Source organism: Muscardinus avellanarius, assembly GCF_963383645.1.
Source record: "Muscardinus avellanarius genome assembly, chromosome: 14".
Lineage (NCBI taxonomy): Eukaryota > Metazoa > Chordata > Mammalia > Rodentia > Gliridae > Muscardinus > Muscardinus avellanarius.
Window position 1 is genome coordinate 91,835,025 of NC_137800.1, and position 17,779 is coordinate 91,852,803.

Sequence of the window (17,779 nt, forward strand, 5' to 3'; positions counted from 1 at the left end):
CTCTGTAACTGAGACCCTGTTTCAAAATAAAGAATAAAAAATTAGGCAGGGGGTGTAGCTCGGAGGTCAAATGCCCCGGGTTTCATCTGCAAAAAAAAAAAAAAAGACTCCCACAGAATTCCAAATCACCACCAGTACATTTATTTGAGGGGGACGGGGGCGTGACAATGAGCTTTTGCAGCAGGGGCGCCCGCCTTCTGCGCACTCCCACGTCCCTGGTGGACCCGGTGTCTGTGAGAGCACAGGATTCCACCCAGGTCTGCCCTGTCGTAGTGTTGAGGAAACGGAGGCGGGACCAGGCCCTGCCCCGCAGCGCCTATGTACAAGCAGGGGAGCGGCTCCCAGCTGGCGGTGGGAGGGCAGGTGCCGGCGGGGCGGGTGGGATTGACCCTCAAAACTTCCCTGTCCACAGCCTCCCTCGGCCCTCCCGGGAGGCCGGGGCCACCCCAGCCCCCGGGTCCAGCAGGTGACCGCCCGCCCGCCCCACGCTGGAGACACTGGACACGAAGCTGAGGCCCCGCTGGGCTGGAGCAGTGTGGGCGTCGCTGGGTCAGGAGGGCCTGCAGGCGCGTGGAAAGGTGCCCGGTTACTCCGTAGCAAAGCAGGCGCCCGAGGACACACGGCGGAACAGCAGGCTGGAGCCACGGAAGAGCTGGCCCTGGGGAGACAGCAGCGGGCTGAGGCCGGCTGCCCGTGCCCGGGCGCCCGAGGACCCCGCTGGGGCCGGCTGCCGAGCCCACGGGGGATGGACCGCCCCGCCCGCTCTCTCCAACCCAGGGCCGGCCTGTGTGCTGGCTCCCCGCGGGAGGGGATGGGGGCCTCCAACACGGCGTCCAGATGGCTCAGGAGCCCGGCCGGGCGCCTCCGTCCTTAACCCGAGCGCCTGAGGCCAGCTCACAGCCGAGCCGCCCGCCGGGGCCAGCCCTTCTCCTCGTCCTGAGTCGGACTCAGAAGGAAGCGAGGCTGGCCTGCTTGATGTCCCCGTGTCACGTGTGCGTTTTTGACTCTGCTGCTTTGTCTTGTTTCTTGTCACTGGGGACTGGACCCGGGCACTCGACCTCTGAGCTGTACCCTAGTCCTATTTTATCTTAAAACAAGCTCTCCTAAGTTGCTGAAGGCCTCAAACCTATGATCCTTATTTTGTGTGTGTGTGGTACTGGGGAATGAACCCAAGGGAATTCTACCTCTAAGCCACACCCCAGCCCTGTTTTATTTTTACTTTGAAACAGTCTTGCTAGGTTAAGGACAGCCTCAGCATTTGCCTCGAAGCTGCTCCCGCTGGCTCAGCCTCCTAAGCACTAGATTCTAGGCATGTGCCACCAGCACCCAGCTTGCTATGTAATTTTTAAAAAGCCGAGCTTACCCAGGTATGGCGGTACACGCTTATAACCCCTGCACTTGGGAGGCTGAGATGGAAGATCTCGAGTTTCCACCCAACTCCAGCTACTCAGTGAGACTACGTCCAACTCTGTGTGTGCGGCACTGGGGTGGAGCCAGGGGCTTTCTATCCAGGCTACACTCCCAGACCTATTTTATATTTTATTTGGAAACAGGGTCTCACTAAGTTGCTGAGAGCCTCACTAAGTAGCAGAGCCTGGCTTTGAACCTATGTGATTCTCCTGTCTCAGCCTCCCAAGTGCTGGGATTACAAGCGTGCGCCACTACGCCTGGCTGTGAGACTATGTCAAAATAAAAAACAGGCCGGGCGTGGTGGCACAGGCTTGTAATCCCAGCATTCGGGAGGCTGAGACAGTAGGATTATGGTTCGCGGACAGCCTCAGCAGCTTAGTGAGGCCCCTCGTACTGCAGTGAGACCCTGTTTCAAAATAAAGAATAAAAAATAGGGCTGGGGGTGTAGATCAGAGGTCGAACGCCCCTGGGTTCCATCCCCAGTACTGCAAAAACAAACGCACCCCAATTCAGAAGGTGAGGCCCATGCTCTCCACCCACCCACCACCACGAGGCCGTGGCCGGGTCTCCAGGGCTGGCTCACCTGAACACTCAGGTGCTTCCAGCAGTGGATCCAGGACTTGAACACCGGGGAGTACGGGGGCAGCCCGGCCTGCAGCCTGCGGGAGGGCGTGGAGGGCGTGAGGCCGGGAGCCCGGGAGCCCGGGGCCGGCCTCGCCGGGCAGCACCTACCCGCAGTTGTTGACAGCCATGAGGTCGCCCACCAGCAGGAAGGGGTAGGTCAGCATGCTCACAGCGATCTGAAACCCAGAGCGGCCTGAGCGTGGGGCCACCCTCCCGGCCCCACGCCGGGCGCCCCGGCCCCCACCCCGGCAGCCGGCTGGACTCACCCCCATCACAAACTTGGTGTAGCTCCGGATGGCCAGGGCCTGGCTGAACTGGAGACAGAGGAAGCGCGGTTCGTGCGGGCGCCCAGGGACGCTCATGGCAGCCCCACCCAACCTCCTACTTTGCACCAGGGGCTGCCTTGTCTGCCAGCCCGGCCTCTGACCAGGGCTCGGCTACCTAATGGAGACAGACTCCAGCCCCACCCTGAAATTCAATTCTGGCTGGGAAGGCCTTCCGCCTGGCCCCCCACACACTCCCGTCGGCTGTGCGTCCCAGCCGCAGCGGGGCCACCAGTTGGGGCTCCCCAGGCCAATCCCCGGCCACACGCCCAGGAGGCAGAGCTGCGGGCTGGCATCCCTGCCTGCGGTGGGGGCGTCTCTGGAGCTTCCGCCCCGTCGCCCAACACTGCAAGGCTGGTCAAGATGGCCTCCAAGTCAGGGCAGCCTGTCTTCCCATGAGCAGTCTCAGCCGGGGCCACAGACGTGCCAGACACCCCAGCCCCGACCCCGATCCCTCCCGGACCTGGTGATTCTGGCAGACTGGCCCCCAGGCCCTTCACTGTCCTCCTGGGCACGACCATCCCACTGCGCCCGTCTAGGCACTAGGAGGCCCAGCCCACCAGGGGCCACGACATCTTTTCAACATGCCCCAGCTGTGTCCACCAAGCTGGTAGGACAGCAGGCCTGGTGGCACCTGCCCTGCCTGCCCACCCGAGGACTCGGGAAGGCGGTCCAGCTCGCTCCCACAGAATCTCTGGGTCCCGAGCTCCTGTCTGTGACCGGGACACTGCACCCGCCTCGCACCCTGCCAGTCAGGACCAAAGGTTCTGCCACCCAGGCACATGTTGGAAGGCCCAGGGTGGGCGGGGGCGGCAGGGCCGGCCACCTCGGGCCATCTGTGGCGTCTGCCCAGGGACAACTGGGGCCTCGCCCCTTCGCCCCACGCCCGGGCGCCAGGGGCAGCCCAGCAAGAAGCCCAAGTGCTCGGTCCAACCAACCTGGGAACCTGGACTCTGGTCGCCCCCCAGCCCCCCTGGGGGGTCACTCACGCTGTCGTCCACCAGGTAGGCATTGATGAAGTGGGCCAGCAGGTTACAGCCCCACAAGAAAACCACATCGCCCAGGAGGTGAGGGACTAAGCCGCTAGAAGACAAGGTGACGGGTGAGGGTGAGCGGCGGGCGGCGCGGGCCAGGGCAGGTGGGACCCCAGGGCCCGCGTGGCAGGCCGCGGTGCCACAGGCCAGGCAGGCTGGCCCAAGCTGCGCTCCCACGGCACAGGCCCGTCCAGGGTGTCAGACAGCTCATGTTGGTGGCTTCTCCCGGCCTCTCTGCCTACACTCCTCTGCCCTAGAACTGAGTCCAGGGGCCACCTGGTAATGTGGAGGCCACTGGCCTCCAGATGGTGCTAGGAGGCCAGCGAGGCTCTCACACAGCACCGCGAGACCGGGTGCCACTGTGCTCTCTAAACACGCTTGGAGCCGGGCGTGGTGGCAGGCCTTGTGACCCCAATGTTTAGGAGGCTGAGACAGGAGGACCGCACGTTTGAGCACAGCCTCAGAAAGTAGTGAGACTCTCATCAAACCAGTGAGACCTTGTTTCAAGGTAAAAATAGAACAGGGCTGGGGTGCAGCTTGGAGGTAGAAGGCCCCTGGGTTCAATCCCTAGTACACAAAATGGAAAAAAATGGCCAGAGGTCGTGACAGACTACGGCTCAAGCCAGGCACCGGTGCACGGGCAAACACCGGCTCACTGTCAGGCCCGTACACCCGAGTGCGACTGGCAGGCTTGGACTCTGGCCGCAGCACCATCGACGCGCGGAGCTGGTGCCCCTTCGCGCAGGGTGTACTCCGCCCCGGCCGCAGGCCTCGAGTGCCAGCCCCAAAGATGAAGCGCCTCCCCACACGGCCAATGCACCCCGGAAGCAAGTCGCCCCCGTCCAAAGCCACATACGTATGACACGTGTGCATGCACGCGTGACACGCACCCCCGCTCAGTTATCTCTTGGTTAAACAGGATAAAAAATAAGACCCCACGTCACACTGGAGCAGCGCGGGGCAAGTCTTGGCAACACGGAGCCCGGTGTTCACTGCACACGTCAGAGCAGACTGCGGCTGGACCTTAAAAAGCCCAAAGGGCGCGCCTGGGAGCCTGGCTCCTGGGTTTGCCGTGTGGTTGTATTGTGGGGGGGCTGGGTTTGAACCCAAGGGTACTCTACCACTAAACCACACACCCAGCCCTTTTGATTATGGTTTTGCTTCGAGATGGGACCTTGCTGAGTCTCCAGGCTGGCCCGGGCTTGCCGCCTCCCGCCGCGGCCTGCGTGGCAGGGTTGGTGTGTGCCACTGCGCCCACGCAGCTTGCTCTCCCTGCGGTCTTTCCAGTGTGAACTCTACAGGTGAACTGCACAATAAAGTGCAAGGGGGCCGGCGTGGTGGGCACGCTTGTAATCCCCGCGCTTGGGAGGCAGAGACAGGAGGATTGTGCAGGTTCCAAGCCAGCCACACTGGCTTAAGAGACCCCGTTTCCAAATAAAAATGTAAAAATAGGTCTGGGAGTGTAGCCTAGAGGTAGAAGGGCTTCCAGGAACCTCAGTACCACCAAAAAGATAACAAAATTTAAAAAATAAAGTGCAAGGGGCCTGAGGCCCCCGGGGGCCTCGTGCCTGCCGGGCAGGCCCAGCCAGCAGAGGCCCTATACAAAACAGGCCCTGCAGCCCGGTCCCCTGACCCCTCGAGAGCCAGCAAAATGCACTTCTGAGGGCCAATCTCAAGTGGTCAATGTTAGACCCTGGCTGGAGCAGCCTCAGCCCAGGGCACAGGCCTGCGGTCCTTCCTGGCAGAGCAGCAGAGCCACGCGGTACCCCGGCCCGCCAGCTCCATGCCGCCGCGGCCTGGGGGAACAGAGGGGTCCCGGCGCGACAGCCAGCTGCCTCCCCACGCAGGGATGAACAGCCCCTCCCTGCTCTGCAGCGCTGGAGACGGAACCCGGCTTTGGTGCACACTCTACCACTGAGCTAGCCCTGGCCCAGTTCCGTTTCTAGGTGAGCCGTGGCCCTGCCGCCCCGAGCCCGGCTGTGAGGTATGCGGAGCGGCAGCCGAGGCCTGTGGCTGTCATAGAGCCACGCGGCGGCTGGTTCCGTGGCGTGTGAACTCACGTACACGAAGAATCCCAGCAGCCCCTCCTCTTTGAAAATCTTCCCGATGGAGCTCAGCACGCCGCTGTGAGGGGGCAGACGGGAGACGAGTCAGCAGGTCCCGGTGCCCTGCTCGGCCAGCCTGCCCACCCGGACGGGGAGCGCTCCGGGAGACCAAGGGGGCCGGCATCTGGGCAAGGGGATGGGCAGCAGGGGAGGGCTGGGGAACCCGTGACCCGTGGGGTGGAGTCCCCGCCCCTCCTGTGCTTCCTGGGTCGGCCTTTCCCTGCTGGCCCTGGGGCTCATCTCTGCCCACTCCCTCCCGGCCAGACAGCAGGAGGGGCGAGCAGAGCCACCTCCCAGGGCAGAGACGGGCCCTCGGCCTAGGACTGGCATGGGCCTTGGCAAAGCCGGGCTGGCAGAGAGCAGAGCCCTGGTGGGTACCAGACCCACTCCCTCCCCTGCCAGGCTTGGCCTGGCCACTCTTCTCTCTGGGTCATTTGACAACCTCATAACCCAGCCAGGGAGGACAGGCTGTTTTCATTAGAGAATCCGAGACGAGGCCAACAGCAGCTCAGAAACCAGTGACCGGGCGGGGAGAGCCCGAGTGGACGGTGACCCTGCGGGAGGGGGGGACCCGAGTGGACGGTGACCCAGGGCGCCTCAGGCAGGGGTACCACGTGGCGAGAAAGCACAGCGTGGGAGGACCTGGGGCGCAGCAGAGTGGGCCAGCCCCCGTCCAGAGTGTGGGCGGCCTCTCAGAGGATGAGGAAGGAAAGCTGTCTGACAGGCGGCTGGGGAGTCACCAGGGCATGGCCAGCACATGCAGGGGCCCTGCTCTGTCCTAACTGAACCCCCACTGCACTGCAGCGCCTGCTGCGCGGCCCGGCAAGAGCAACCACGAGCTAAGGCCACGGCCCAGCGCCCGGCCCCAGGACCACCCACCTGTACTTGGCCTCCCGTCCCACAAACTGGACCATGCAGCGCATCGAGATGACTGGGGAGAGAGCACACAGGTGACGCCGCAGCCCAGCACCCGCCGTGGGACTGTGGGGGGCCAGCACCCTGCTGTGGGACCATGGAGGGGTCCAGCACCCCACCGTGGGACCATGGGGAGGCCCATCACCCCGCCATGGGACCGTGGAGGGGCCCAGCACCTCGCCGTGGGGGCCCAGCATCCCGCTGTGGAGCGGCCCAGTACCCCACCGTGGGGCCATTGGGGGCCCAGCACCCCGCTGTGGGGCTGTGCAGAGGGGCAACCGCCACGCAGCCCAGTGCAGGAGAGGTGGCTCACCACCCAGCACAGCAGCCTGCGGCCTCTGCCTGGAAGAGGGGAGAAGCCCGCCCGCCCAGCCGCCCTCAGGAGGGGCAAGGCTCTCCGCAGCCCCGGGCCAGCTCACCGTGCAGGGGATGGGCCAGCATGCGAGACACACACTGCATCATCATCTCGTAGGATGTCTGCAAGAGAGCAGCCTCTGAACTGTGTGCCCAGCCCGGATTTTTTTTTTTTTTTTTTTTTTTTGCGGTACTGGGGATGAAACCCATGGGCATTCTACACCCCCAGCCCTATTTTTGTCTTTTTATTTTTTTGCGGGTCTGGGGGTGGAACCCAGGGGCATTTGACCTACGAGCTACAACCCCAGCCCTATTTTTTATTATTTTGAAACCAGGTCTCACTAAGTTGCAAAGGCCTCACTAAGTAGCTGAGGCCGTCCGTGAACGGCGATCCTCCGGTCCCAGTCTCCCAAAAGCTGGGATTACAAGCGTGCGCCACCACGCCCGGCTTATCTTTTTATTTTTTGGAATGGTCTCGCTGAGTTGCAAAGGCCCTTGCTAAGTAGCCGAGGCTGACGGCAAGCTGAAATCCTCCAGTCTCTGCCTCCCAAATGCTGGGATTACAAGCGTGCACCACCACGCCTGGCCCCAGACCAATTTGATTTTTCACTTTGAAATAGGGTCTCGCTAAGTTGCTGAGGCTGGCCTCGAACCTGCGACCCTCCCAAGTACTGGGGCGACAGGCGTGTGCCACCGCCCGGCCCTAATGGTTTCTTCCAGGAAGAACACCCGGTCCCCGCTGCGCCCCACACCCACCTCCTTCACCACCTTCTTCAGAGAAGTCTTCATGTCGTCCTTGTTGGAAACCTGCTCCATCTCATCTGGAGGGAAGGCCTGACACAGCGCAGAGACAAAGCAAAGCTCAGGTGGGCCCTGGGGCTTCGACCTCCGAGCGACACCCCCAGCCCTATTTTTTCTTTATTTTGAAACCGGGTCTCACTGAGTTGCAAAGGGCCTAAGTAGCTGGGGCTGTCTGCGAACCGCCATCCTCCAGTCTCAGCCTCCCAAATGCTGGGATTACAAGCGTGCCCACCACGCCTGGAGCCCAGGGTAGAGACCACCACCACAGAGGGCTGTGGGGCCCTAAGAACGAGGCCAAGGGCAGCCCGCCCCGGTGCCGGTCCAGATGCGGGGAGTGGGACCCGCTGGCAGCGAGGAGCGGGGGACCCCAGGCACGGGCTCACCTTCTTCATACTGCCCCGGGTCACGGTGGAGAGCATGTTGGACATCAGGCGGGGGCTCAGGCCCCGGAACAGCCCGATCTTCCCATCCACTTGCACGATGTGCTTGGCTGAGGGCAGAGGCGGCGGCGTCAGGCCCCAGCCCCAGCCCAGGCTGCAGTAGCCCCTCCGAGCCGGCCATGGCTGGCGAGACCTTCACAGCATGCTTCGGGTGAGCATGCTTAGAGGCTTCCTTTTTTTTTCTTTAAGCCAATTTCTGTTATTTATAAAATGTTTTTCTCAGGAAAGGGAGAAAAAGGAAGAGTTCCCACAGGCACCTGAGCAAGGAAGCCAGGTAGAAGGGCTGCAAGAAGACAGACCAGGAAGGGCCAGGACAAGCTGGGCCGGGCGCCGCCCTGCACCGGAGGCTGGCGGCAGCCCCTAGCTAGCTAGCCTCTCCCTGCCACGGGCCGCCTGGAGCGGGAGCTGGCTTCCTGGTGTTTCACAGACTTGCAGGCAGGAGGCTCTGCCGTTCGAGGGGAGGGGGGGGCACACGTTTCTCTTTGTCCCAAGACACAAGGCGACAGACGCCATCTGGACTCGGACTCAGGGGCAGCTAGTGTCCGTAAGCCGCAGCCCCTGCACTGAAGGGGCCTGTATGTGAGCGGGGTGGGCGGCCCGATCTCCATCTCGGCTGTTTCTAGGGGACTAGGAGGGAGGTCAAGACCCCAGGTGTGGTGGCAGCGGGGGGGGGGATGACCGGGTGGCAGGGAAGGAGCCTGGGAGGCTGCCAAGGTCTACTGCCGGGGTAGCAGCAGCAGGAGAAGCTGCGCCCACCTACTCCCAGGGGTGGCACCTGTCTGTCCCTGCTGACAGGGCAGCTGGACCAGACCGTGCTCACCTGGCCCTCGGGGTGCCGGGCCCCATGGGAAGCCCGCCTCCTTCCGCACTCACCGTAGGTGAAGAAGCTCGGCAGGTACAGGACCTTCCTCCCCAGCACGTTGGTCCCCAGGGTGGGGGGCATTGGCTCGTGCCCCACCTTCAGAACGAACAGAGACAAGCAGTCTCGCTGAGTGCCCCCACTAACTGCCCACAAACTCCACTGCCGCGCCTGACTCCCCACGCAGACACCCCAGAACCTCGTCACGCTCCAGCCGTGCCCCAGATACCCCCAGACCGTAACCCAAGGTCCATGGATTCCCAGCATCTCAAGCCAACAAGGGCAGTCCCAGCGCAGAAACACCCACGTTTAATAAACCCATTAATTTTCACCTCCAGAGAAAAACTTCTTTCCGACCTAACTCCCAAGGCAGCAGCTGCGCACCCAGCCTCCCCCCACCAAGCCGACCCCCCGGTACCTGCTCGGCACGGCCTCCCGTGACCAGGCCCGGTTTCTGCGGACCTTAAGGAGGCAGGGGGAGCCGCCCGCACCCACTCTGCTGCCGGGCAGGAGGCAAGGCTCGGAGGGGCCCGGCGCCCAGCGGGGAGTGGGAGGCGCTGCCCAGGAACTGCTGGTGTGCCCAGCACCTCCCTGACCAGTCTCCTTTCCCTTCTGCCTTAAGCAAGTGCTTCTGAAGGTTCAGTCCGCCCTCTGCAATGTGACTCCGGGGTAATCACAGGTTATAAATGTAACATCCTCCTCTCATTTGGGGATTGTCTTTACTTTTTTTGGTGGTATTGGGAATTGAATCCAGGGACATTTTACCTCTGAGCTGCCCCAGCAGCCTATTTATTTATTTATTTGTTTGTTTGTTTGTTTGTTTGTTTATTGTGGTGCTGGGGATTGAACCCAGGGGCATTCTACTCCAAGTCACACCCCAGCTCTATTTTTTATTTTATTTGTAGGGAGGAGGTTACTGGGGTGGAACCCAGGGGCTTTCTACCTCCGAGCTATACTCCCAGACCCATTTTATAAACTATTCTTTTTTTCGTGGTACTGGGGGTGGAACCCAGAGGCTTTCTACCTCCAGGCTATACTCCCAGACCCATTTTATACTTTATTTGGAAACAGGGTCTCACTAAGTTGCAGAGAGCCTCACTCAGTATCTGAGGCTGGCTTCGAACCTGTGTGATCCTCCTGTCTCAGCCTCCCTAGCGCAGGGATTACAAACGTGAGCCACCACGCCAGGCTCCCCAGACCCATTTTATATTTTATTTGGAAACAGGGTCTCACTAAGTTGCTGAGAGCCTCACTCAGTAGCTGAGGCTGGCTTCGAACCCGTGCGATCCTCCTGTCTCAGCCTCCCAAGCGCGGGGATTACAAGCGTGCGCCACCACGCCTGGCTTAGTTTTATTTTTTACTTTGAGACAGGGCCTGGCTAAGTTGCTGAGAGCCTGGCTACGTGGCTGCGGCTGGCTTCAAACCTGGCTCCTTCGGTCTCAGCCTCCCAAGCGCTGGGATCACAGCCTTGCTCAGGATGGGGGCTGTCTTTAAAATAAACAAGCACAAATTCCAAAGAGGGGAAGGGCCCAGGGAAAGGGAAGAGGCAGCAGCCCAGGGCTGGCCGGCCCCTCCCCAGGCCTCGGCGGCCGGCTCACTCACTACACTACTCACCAGGATGTCCTACAGGCCCCGGCGTCGCAGGGAGTCTTGTCCCCTTTCAAGTGTCTTGGGCTTGGGAAACAGACACTGCCACCACACACCCCTTCCCTGCACCCCAGGTTTCTTTTTCATTGAATCCAGGGGTTTGTACCTGACACACCTCCAGCCCTATTCTGTTTATTTTGAAAAGGGGTCTGGTGAAGGTGCTGAGGCTAACCTCAAACCTGCACTTCCGTCTGGGCCTCCCAAGTACTGGGATCACAGGCATGGGCCACTATGCTCAGCTTCTCTTTAATTCTATCTCCTAATTAACTAATTATTTATTTACTCGTGTTTGTGGTACTAGGGACTGAACCCCAGGGCGTTCTTGCATCCGAGCTACACTCCCAGCCCTTTTTGTTTGGAAACGGGTCTTGGCTGGGTTGGTGAGTCTCGCTGGGTCGTGAGGCTGGCCTGGAAGCTGTGCCCATCCTGCCTCGGCCTCCCAACAGTGGGTGCAGGCGTGCACCACCCTGCGGGGCCGTACTCTTTGTTTTGAGCAGGGTCTCCTCGCCCTGCGGCCCTTCCCGCCTCCCCACTCGAAGGCACCCTGGGGCGGGCCGGCCTGACGTCTCCCGCCTCCGAGGGTCCGAGGGTCCGTCTCAACGCCCCCCCCACCCTGGGGCACGGAAGATCCTAGCTCGGGGTCCAGGCCGCGGCACGCCCACCGGGCTCCGCGCACGCCGCCCCGCGCCCCTCGTCCCCGCGCCCGCCGCTGCGTCACCCCGGCCCCTCCCGGCGCCCTCCCCGCGCCCCCCCGGCCCCCCCGGCCCCCCCGCCCCGCCGGCCCCCCCCTCCCCGCCGGCCCCCCCCTCCCCGCCGGCCCCCCCGCCCCGCCGGCCGCGGCACCTGGATGAGCAGCTTCACGTAGAGCAGCGGGTGGCTGAGCGCCGTCACGCCCGCGCCCAGCGCCACGAACAGCGCCTCGGTGGTCGGCGAGCCGTCGCCCGCGCCCAGCCCGCCGGGCGCGCCGTCCATCCTGCGCGCCGAGGGCGGCGCCGCGGGCCGGGGGTGGCGCGGGTGCGCGCGCGCGGCGGCCGGCGGGTCCCGGGCCCGCGCCTCCACGCCCGCCGCCGCGCCGCCCCGCGCGCCCGCTCCCGCTCCGGCTCCCGCCATGCCCGGCGCCGCCAGCCCGCGCCACTTCCGGGTCCGGCCAGGCCGCGGCGGCCCCGCCCCCGCCCGCGATAGGCCCGCCCGTCACGTGACGGCAGCCGGGGCGGGGCCTCGCGGGCGGGCTGGGCGGGGATGGCGGGAGCGCGCCGGGCTCGGGCGAAAGGGAGCGAGCCAAGCGTGCCCGTCCTCCCGGGCCCGTCCTCCCCGCCCGTCCTCCCCGGGCCCGTCCCCCCCGGCCCCGTTCCCCCCGGCCCCGTCCCCCCCGGCCCCGTCCCTCCCGGCCCCGTCCCCCCCGGCCCCGTCCCCCCCGGGCCCGTCCTCCCCGCCCGTCCCCCCCCGGGCCCGTCCCCCCCGGCCCCGTCCCCCCCGGCCCCGTCCCCCCCGGGCCCGTCCCCCCCGGGCCCGTCCTCCCCGCCCGTCCCCCCCGGGCCCGTCCTCCCCGGCCCGTCCTCCCCGCCCGTCCTCCCCGGCCCGTCCCCCCGGGCCCGTCCCCCCCGGCCCGTCCCCCCCGGGCCCGTCCCCCCCGGCCCGTCCCCCCGGGCCCGTCCTCCCCGGGCCCGTCCTCCCCGGCCCGTCCTCCCGGGCCCGTTCTCCCCGGGCCCGTCCTCCCTGGCCGTGGCCGCCTCCGCCCAGGCTCGGCCCAGGCCGATGCCCCGAAGCCTCCTTCTGCCCTCCCGCCCTCCCTCCCTTTCTTCCTCCCTTTCTTCCTTCCTTTTTTTCGCCCTCGGTACTGGGAATTGAACCCAGGGGCATTCTACCTCCACACTACCTATTTTATTTATTTCTTTTTATCTCACTTATTTATTTTTTGACGTACTGGGGATGGAGCCCAGGGCCATTCTACCTCGGAGCGACACCTCCAGCCCTATGTTTTTATTCTTTATTTTGAAACTGGGCCTCGCTGAGTAGCTAGGCTGGCGCTCCTCCCGGCTCAGCCTCCGAGTGCTGGGCTTACAGGCGTGCCCACCACGCCCGGCTACTATTTTTTTTTTTTTTTTTTTGAAACAGGATCTTGCTAGGTTGAGGAGTCTCACTGCTTGCAGAGGCTGTCCTCGAACCCAGCACCCCAAGGTGCGGGGTGCCAGCCTGCCCGAGCCACCACACCCACTTTATTTGGCCCTTTCAGGCCGCGGGCTGGCGTGGGGGCTCTTTTGTATATCATCTTGCATTATTTTGTCTCTTCCACAGCAACAAATATACATATAGTATATGTTGAATAAATTGTTTTGGTTTTGGTGGTCCTGGGGTTCCTGGAAGCCCTTCTACCTCCGGGATACACTCCCAGACCTATTTTTCTATTTTATTTGGAAACAGGGTCTCTTAAGCCAGCAGGCACGGTTGGCTTCGAACCTGCACGATCCTCCTGTCTCCGCCTCCCAAGGGCGGGATTACAAGCGTGCGCCACCACGCCCGGCTTGGATAAATTGTTTAAAAGTGGTGAAACTATTTCCCAAAGGAAATACAGTAAAAATAGGTGCCTTAGGCCCCTGGGTCCCAAGCAGAAGGAACAACAGTATTGTATTACACTGTATTTCTACAACCCAAAGCTCAGGAGACCAAGAAAAAGATCCCCAGTAAAAACTCCAAAGGCACGCCTGTACCCCCAGTACTTGGGAGGCTGAGACAGGGGGATCGCGGATTCAAGGACAACCTCAGTAAGTTAGTAAGACCCTGTTTGGAAATAAAAAGGGTGGGGATATATCTCAAAGGTAGAATGCCTCTGGGTTCAATTCCTGGCACTACACACACACACACACACACACACACACACACACACACACACCTGTTCAAAGTTATTTATTAAGGTCACATTACTTAAGGAATTGAAACTTTAGGAACACCCATATGTCCCCAGCAGCAGGATAACAAGTAGCAGAAAACTATAAAAAAAATAAGGCTCTTGTAGACCTTGAGAATTGCAAGAATATAGCCAAAACCATGCCCTTGGGATCCGGGTGGTAACTATGTTGCGGTAAAGACAACAGAAGATCCCAAGTACCCACCAGTGCAACTAAGCTGACTGCGCTTCAACCAGGTCAAGAGGGAGTCTGAAGACCAGGGGTGGCCACAGGCCTGTAATTCCAATACTGGTAGGCTGAGACAGGAGGATCACAGGTTCGAAGGCCAGCCTCAGCAACCCAGTGAGACCCTGTTTCAAAATAAAGAATAAAACTGGTGTACCTTGGGGAACACTTCTTGGCTCAGTCCCTAGAACCAAATGGAGATGGTGATCGTGCTGACGCCATGGCGGCGGCGGCGGTGTGTTCCTCGCATGAGAAAGAGTCTGGAGGAGGACCGATTTCAGCCAGCGTTCCTCTGGCCCAGGGCAGTACGGGAAGGGCGGCCTGCCACACCACCGCCCTTCTGGATACCTGCCGGAGCCACTTGTTGTCGGGGAGACTCGAGCCCGGGGCTCAGCGGGGCCAGAGGCAGACGGGGGCTGGTAGCCAAGAGCCAGGATCCTGAATCCGGGCTGGAGAGGAGCCCAGCTAGGGCTGGCATGCACCAGGCAAGCACTGCAGCGTTTGCCTGGCACACTCCTGGAATCCCAGGACTTGGGAGGCTGAGACAGGAGGATCTCAGGTTTGAGGCCGGCGTCAGTTTACTTGTGGTGCTGATGGTTGAGCCCAGGGACAGTCTACCTCTGAGCTACCCCCAGCCCTGTGTGTGTGTGTGTGTGTGTGTGTGTGTGTGTGTGTGTGTGTGTTACTGGGGTTCCTGGAAGCCCTTCTACATCCGGGCTATACTCCCAGACCTATTTTTTATACTTTTTATATTTGGAAACAGGGTCTCTTAAGCCAGCGCGGCTGGCTTCGAACCTGTGCAATCCTCCTGTCTCCACCTCCCAAGCACGGGGATTACAAGCGTGCACCACTACGCCCGGCTAGCCCTATTTTTATTTTGGTACTGGGGATGGAATCCAGGAGAATTCTACTTCTGAGCTATACCCCCAGGCCTATTTTTTTATTCTTTATTTTTATTTATTTATTTATTTATTTATTTATTTATTTATTGGTGGTACTTGGGGTGGAACCCAGAGGCTTTCTACCTCCGGGCTATACTCCCAGACCTATTTTTTATATTTTATTTGGAAACAGGGTCTCACTAAATTGCTGAGAGCCTCACTAAGTAGCTGAGGCTGGCTTCAAACCTGCGTGATCCTCCTGTCTCAGCCTCCCAAGCGCGGGGATTACAAGTGTGCGCCACCACGCCCGGCTCCGTTCTTTATTTTAAAATAGGGTCTCACCAAGTTGCGGAGGCCTCACTAAGTACCTGAGGCTGTCCACGAACCGTGATCCTCCTGTCCCAGCTTCCCAAGTACTGGGCTTACAAGCGTGCAACGCCACGCCTGGCTGAGGCCCTGGTTGAAAATAGAAAATAAAAATAAAAAGGTTGGGAGTGTAGCTCAGAGACAGAAATCCCCCAAGTTCATTGTTCACTACGGGAAGAAGAAGAAAAAGGAATGAGGCCAGATGTGTCAGGAGACCCAGCCAGGGGCCTCCCGGGGCAGGCCTCCGGTGGCCGACTGGGGCTGGCTCAGGTGGCCGTTTTGTCCAAGGACACAATAGAGGAATTGAGCAGCAGTGATAAGGAATAAGGCCGCTGCTGGGTGTGGGCAGCGGCCCGGAGCTGGGGGGCGGGCCCGCAGGCAGCCGGCCCTGCGGGAGCTCCGGGTACCCTTCCGCCCGGGCAGCCTGGCAGCTCTCTCCAGGCCACTCAAGCTTCACTCAGAGCAGCTGAGCAGGAAAGGCCCCCGGTTGTGGGGAGATAAGAGGACGGCGCCGTCCCCGCAGCCCCCTTCTGGAGCCTCCCGGCCCTCTCCCCCCTGGAAACACAGGCTCCCTCGGCCTCTCCCGCTCCCGGCCAGGTGGCCAGGCTGCCCAGCCCCCACCGCGATGCCCGCTGGTGGCCTTGAGTCCCTTGGGAAGAAGGGAGGGGCTGGCACGTGCCTCGCCCAGGTCCTGCCGGAGAGTCCGCACCGGTTTCTGTTCCCCACTAACGCCCCAGCCGTCCATACCAGGCAGGCCGCACGGCGGCCGTCTGAGCACAGTGGCAGTCTGGGCTCGCAGCCAACCTCCCAGCTGCGAGCCGACCCGCCGCAGGCTCAGGCCGCTAGTGGGCCGCTTGCTCCTCGCAGGGCTGGGCCACCTCGGAGCCGGCCCCCTGTGCTGGACGGTGCCGTTCAAGAACGCCAGGCCGCAAGAGGCCAGGGCACGCAGCAGCCAGAATACAGGGGCGTTCCTGGGAAGCCAAGGTCGGGTGGCGCCTGCCGAGGGACAGCCGCAGCTCCGAGCCCTCCGGAGGAAGCCTGAGTGTAGAGGACAGACAGGGCTTGGGGCCACCTCCCAGCAGCGCGGGCCGCGCCACCCCTGCCCACCACGCGAGGCCCCCGCGGAGCCCAGCAGCACCTCCCACAGGCCCCAGCAGAGCAGGAGGCCCAAGGGGAAGGGCCGCAGCTGCAGCGGCAGGAACGGGTTTCAGCGGGCTGCGTGCAGCCTCCCAGCGGCCACGTCATCCCTCCGGGCTGGCCCTCCTCCCCAGCTGCCATCAGTCACGGCGTTAAGCCTGGGCTGGAGCTGGCAGCCGGCCGGGGTGGGGGCCTGGGAACTTGCCCGCCTGTCCTCTCCCTTTGGAAGTTCACACACCTGCAGCTCAAAAATGAGACGGTCCTTTGGGACTCAGGGTGTCATGTCTGTCCACCCCGTCCCAGGCACCTTCTGAGCCCCTGCTGCGGCAGACACATGCTTGGCGGGGGCCAAGGAAGAGCCTGTGCCCTCCCTGCCGGCGTGGAGGGAGGCGGGGAGGGGAGCAGTGAGGAGGCTTCCCAGGACCAGGGAGGACATCCAGGAAGAGTGGCCTTATGGGACGGCTCCGACCCAGGCTCTAGATGTAACCGCCGTGGCAAGGAATCCAGGGGACGGCACACAGGGGCGAGTCCCAGCCAGGGGCCCGGCATCCTGGTCCACGTGTCAAACGGAAAGCGGAAAGGATGGGGTGGACCTCTGGGGCCAAGCCAGCTGGGATGTGTGCGTGTGTTTGGATCCTGACTTACTTACTTATTTGTTTATTTATTATTCAGCACTGGGAATCGAACCCAGGGGCAACCTGCCTCCGAGCTACACCCCCTGCCCTATTTTTTATTCTTTATTTTGAAACCGGGTCTCGCTGAGTTGCAGAGGGCCTCCCTAAGTAGCCGAGGCTGTCCGCGAACCGCGATCCTCCGGTCTCAGCCTCCCGAGTGCTGGGATGACGAGCGTGCGTCACCGCGCCTGGCATTTTTTATTTTTTATCTTGAAACAGAGTCTCATTAAGTTGTGGAGGGTCTCACTGAGTAGCTGAGGCTGGCTGTGAACCCGTGATCCTCCTGTTTCAGCCTCCCAAGTACTGGGATTACAAGTGCACACCACCACGCCCCTGGCTTTTATTCTCATTAGAGACGTTTATAAGGAATTGGCATTCTGAATGTTTTCTAGATATTCAGTTATATTGAAGAATGGTTTTAGCCGGGCGCGGCGGGCGCGCTTGTCATCCCAGCACTCGGGAGGCTGAGACCGGAGGATCGCGGTTCGCGGACAGCCTCAGCTACTGAGTGAGGCCCTCTGCAACTCAGTGAGACCCGGTTTCAAAAGAAAGAATAAAAAATAGGGCCGGGGGTGTAGCTCGGAGGTCGACTGCCCCTGGGCTCCATCCCCAGACCCGCACGCACACAAAAAAGAATGGTTTAAGTAACTCTTAGGGCTGTGCACGATGACACATACCTGTCATCCCAGAACTTGAGAGGCTGAGACGGGAGGATCGCAGGTTCGAGGACAGCGTCAGCAAGTAGACTCTCATCAACCTAGCGAGACCCTGTTTCCAAGTAAAAATGCAATAGGGCTGGGGTGGAGCTCAGAGGTGGAATGCCCTCGGATGCAATCCCCAAACCACAGCACACAGGATGCAGGGGAGCTGCCCAGCAGGCCTTGTGTGGTGGAGGCCGCCCAGGAAGGCTCACAGAGCCGCTGCCCGCAGCTGCCTAGGAACTCGGGAACCAGGGTGGCCGAGGCCCTGCTCCTGCGCGCCAGGGCAAGGACGGGTCTTAGAGCAAGCCCGGAACCCGGTGCACAAGCCTGCCTGGAGCACTGGGGTGGGATGGGGCTTGGAAGCAGGGACGGAGGCG

General features: G+C 61.8%; 1 protein-coding gene across 2 annotated transcripts; it reads right to left on the minus strand.

Annotated features, from left to right (window-relative positions):
- Window positions 1-527: 527 nt before the first annotated feature.
- Window positions 528-11,622, minus strand: MTCH1 (mitochondrial carrier 1; the record flags this gene model as incomplete). 2 transcript variants are annotated; one of them, XM_080710598.1, is made up of 12 exons in its annotated part: window positions 528-658; window positions 1,994-2,069; window positions 2,143-2,210; window positions 2,301-2,348; window positions 3,296-3,440; window positions 5,456-5,515; window positions 6,376-6,427; window positions 6,831-6,888; window positions 7,522-7,599; window positions 7,950-8,056; window positions 8,880-8,964; window positions 11,356-11,622. In XM_080710598.1, the coding sequence occupies 12 exons, from the start codon at window positions 11,620-11,622 to the stop codon at window positions 587-589; spliced, it is 1,116 nt and encodes a 371-aa protein (XP_080566724.1). In that variant the 3' UTR covers window positions 528-586. The 2 variants fall into 2 exon arrangements, with proteins under 2 accessions (XP_080566724.1, XP_080566725.1); XM_080710599.1 differs by lacking the exon at window positions 11,356-11,622 and having other exon boundaries at window positions 3,347-3,440; window positions 8,880-8,949.
- Between the last annotated feature and the right edge of the window lie 6,157 nt (window positions 11,623-17,779).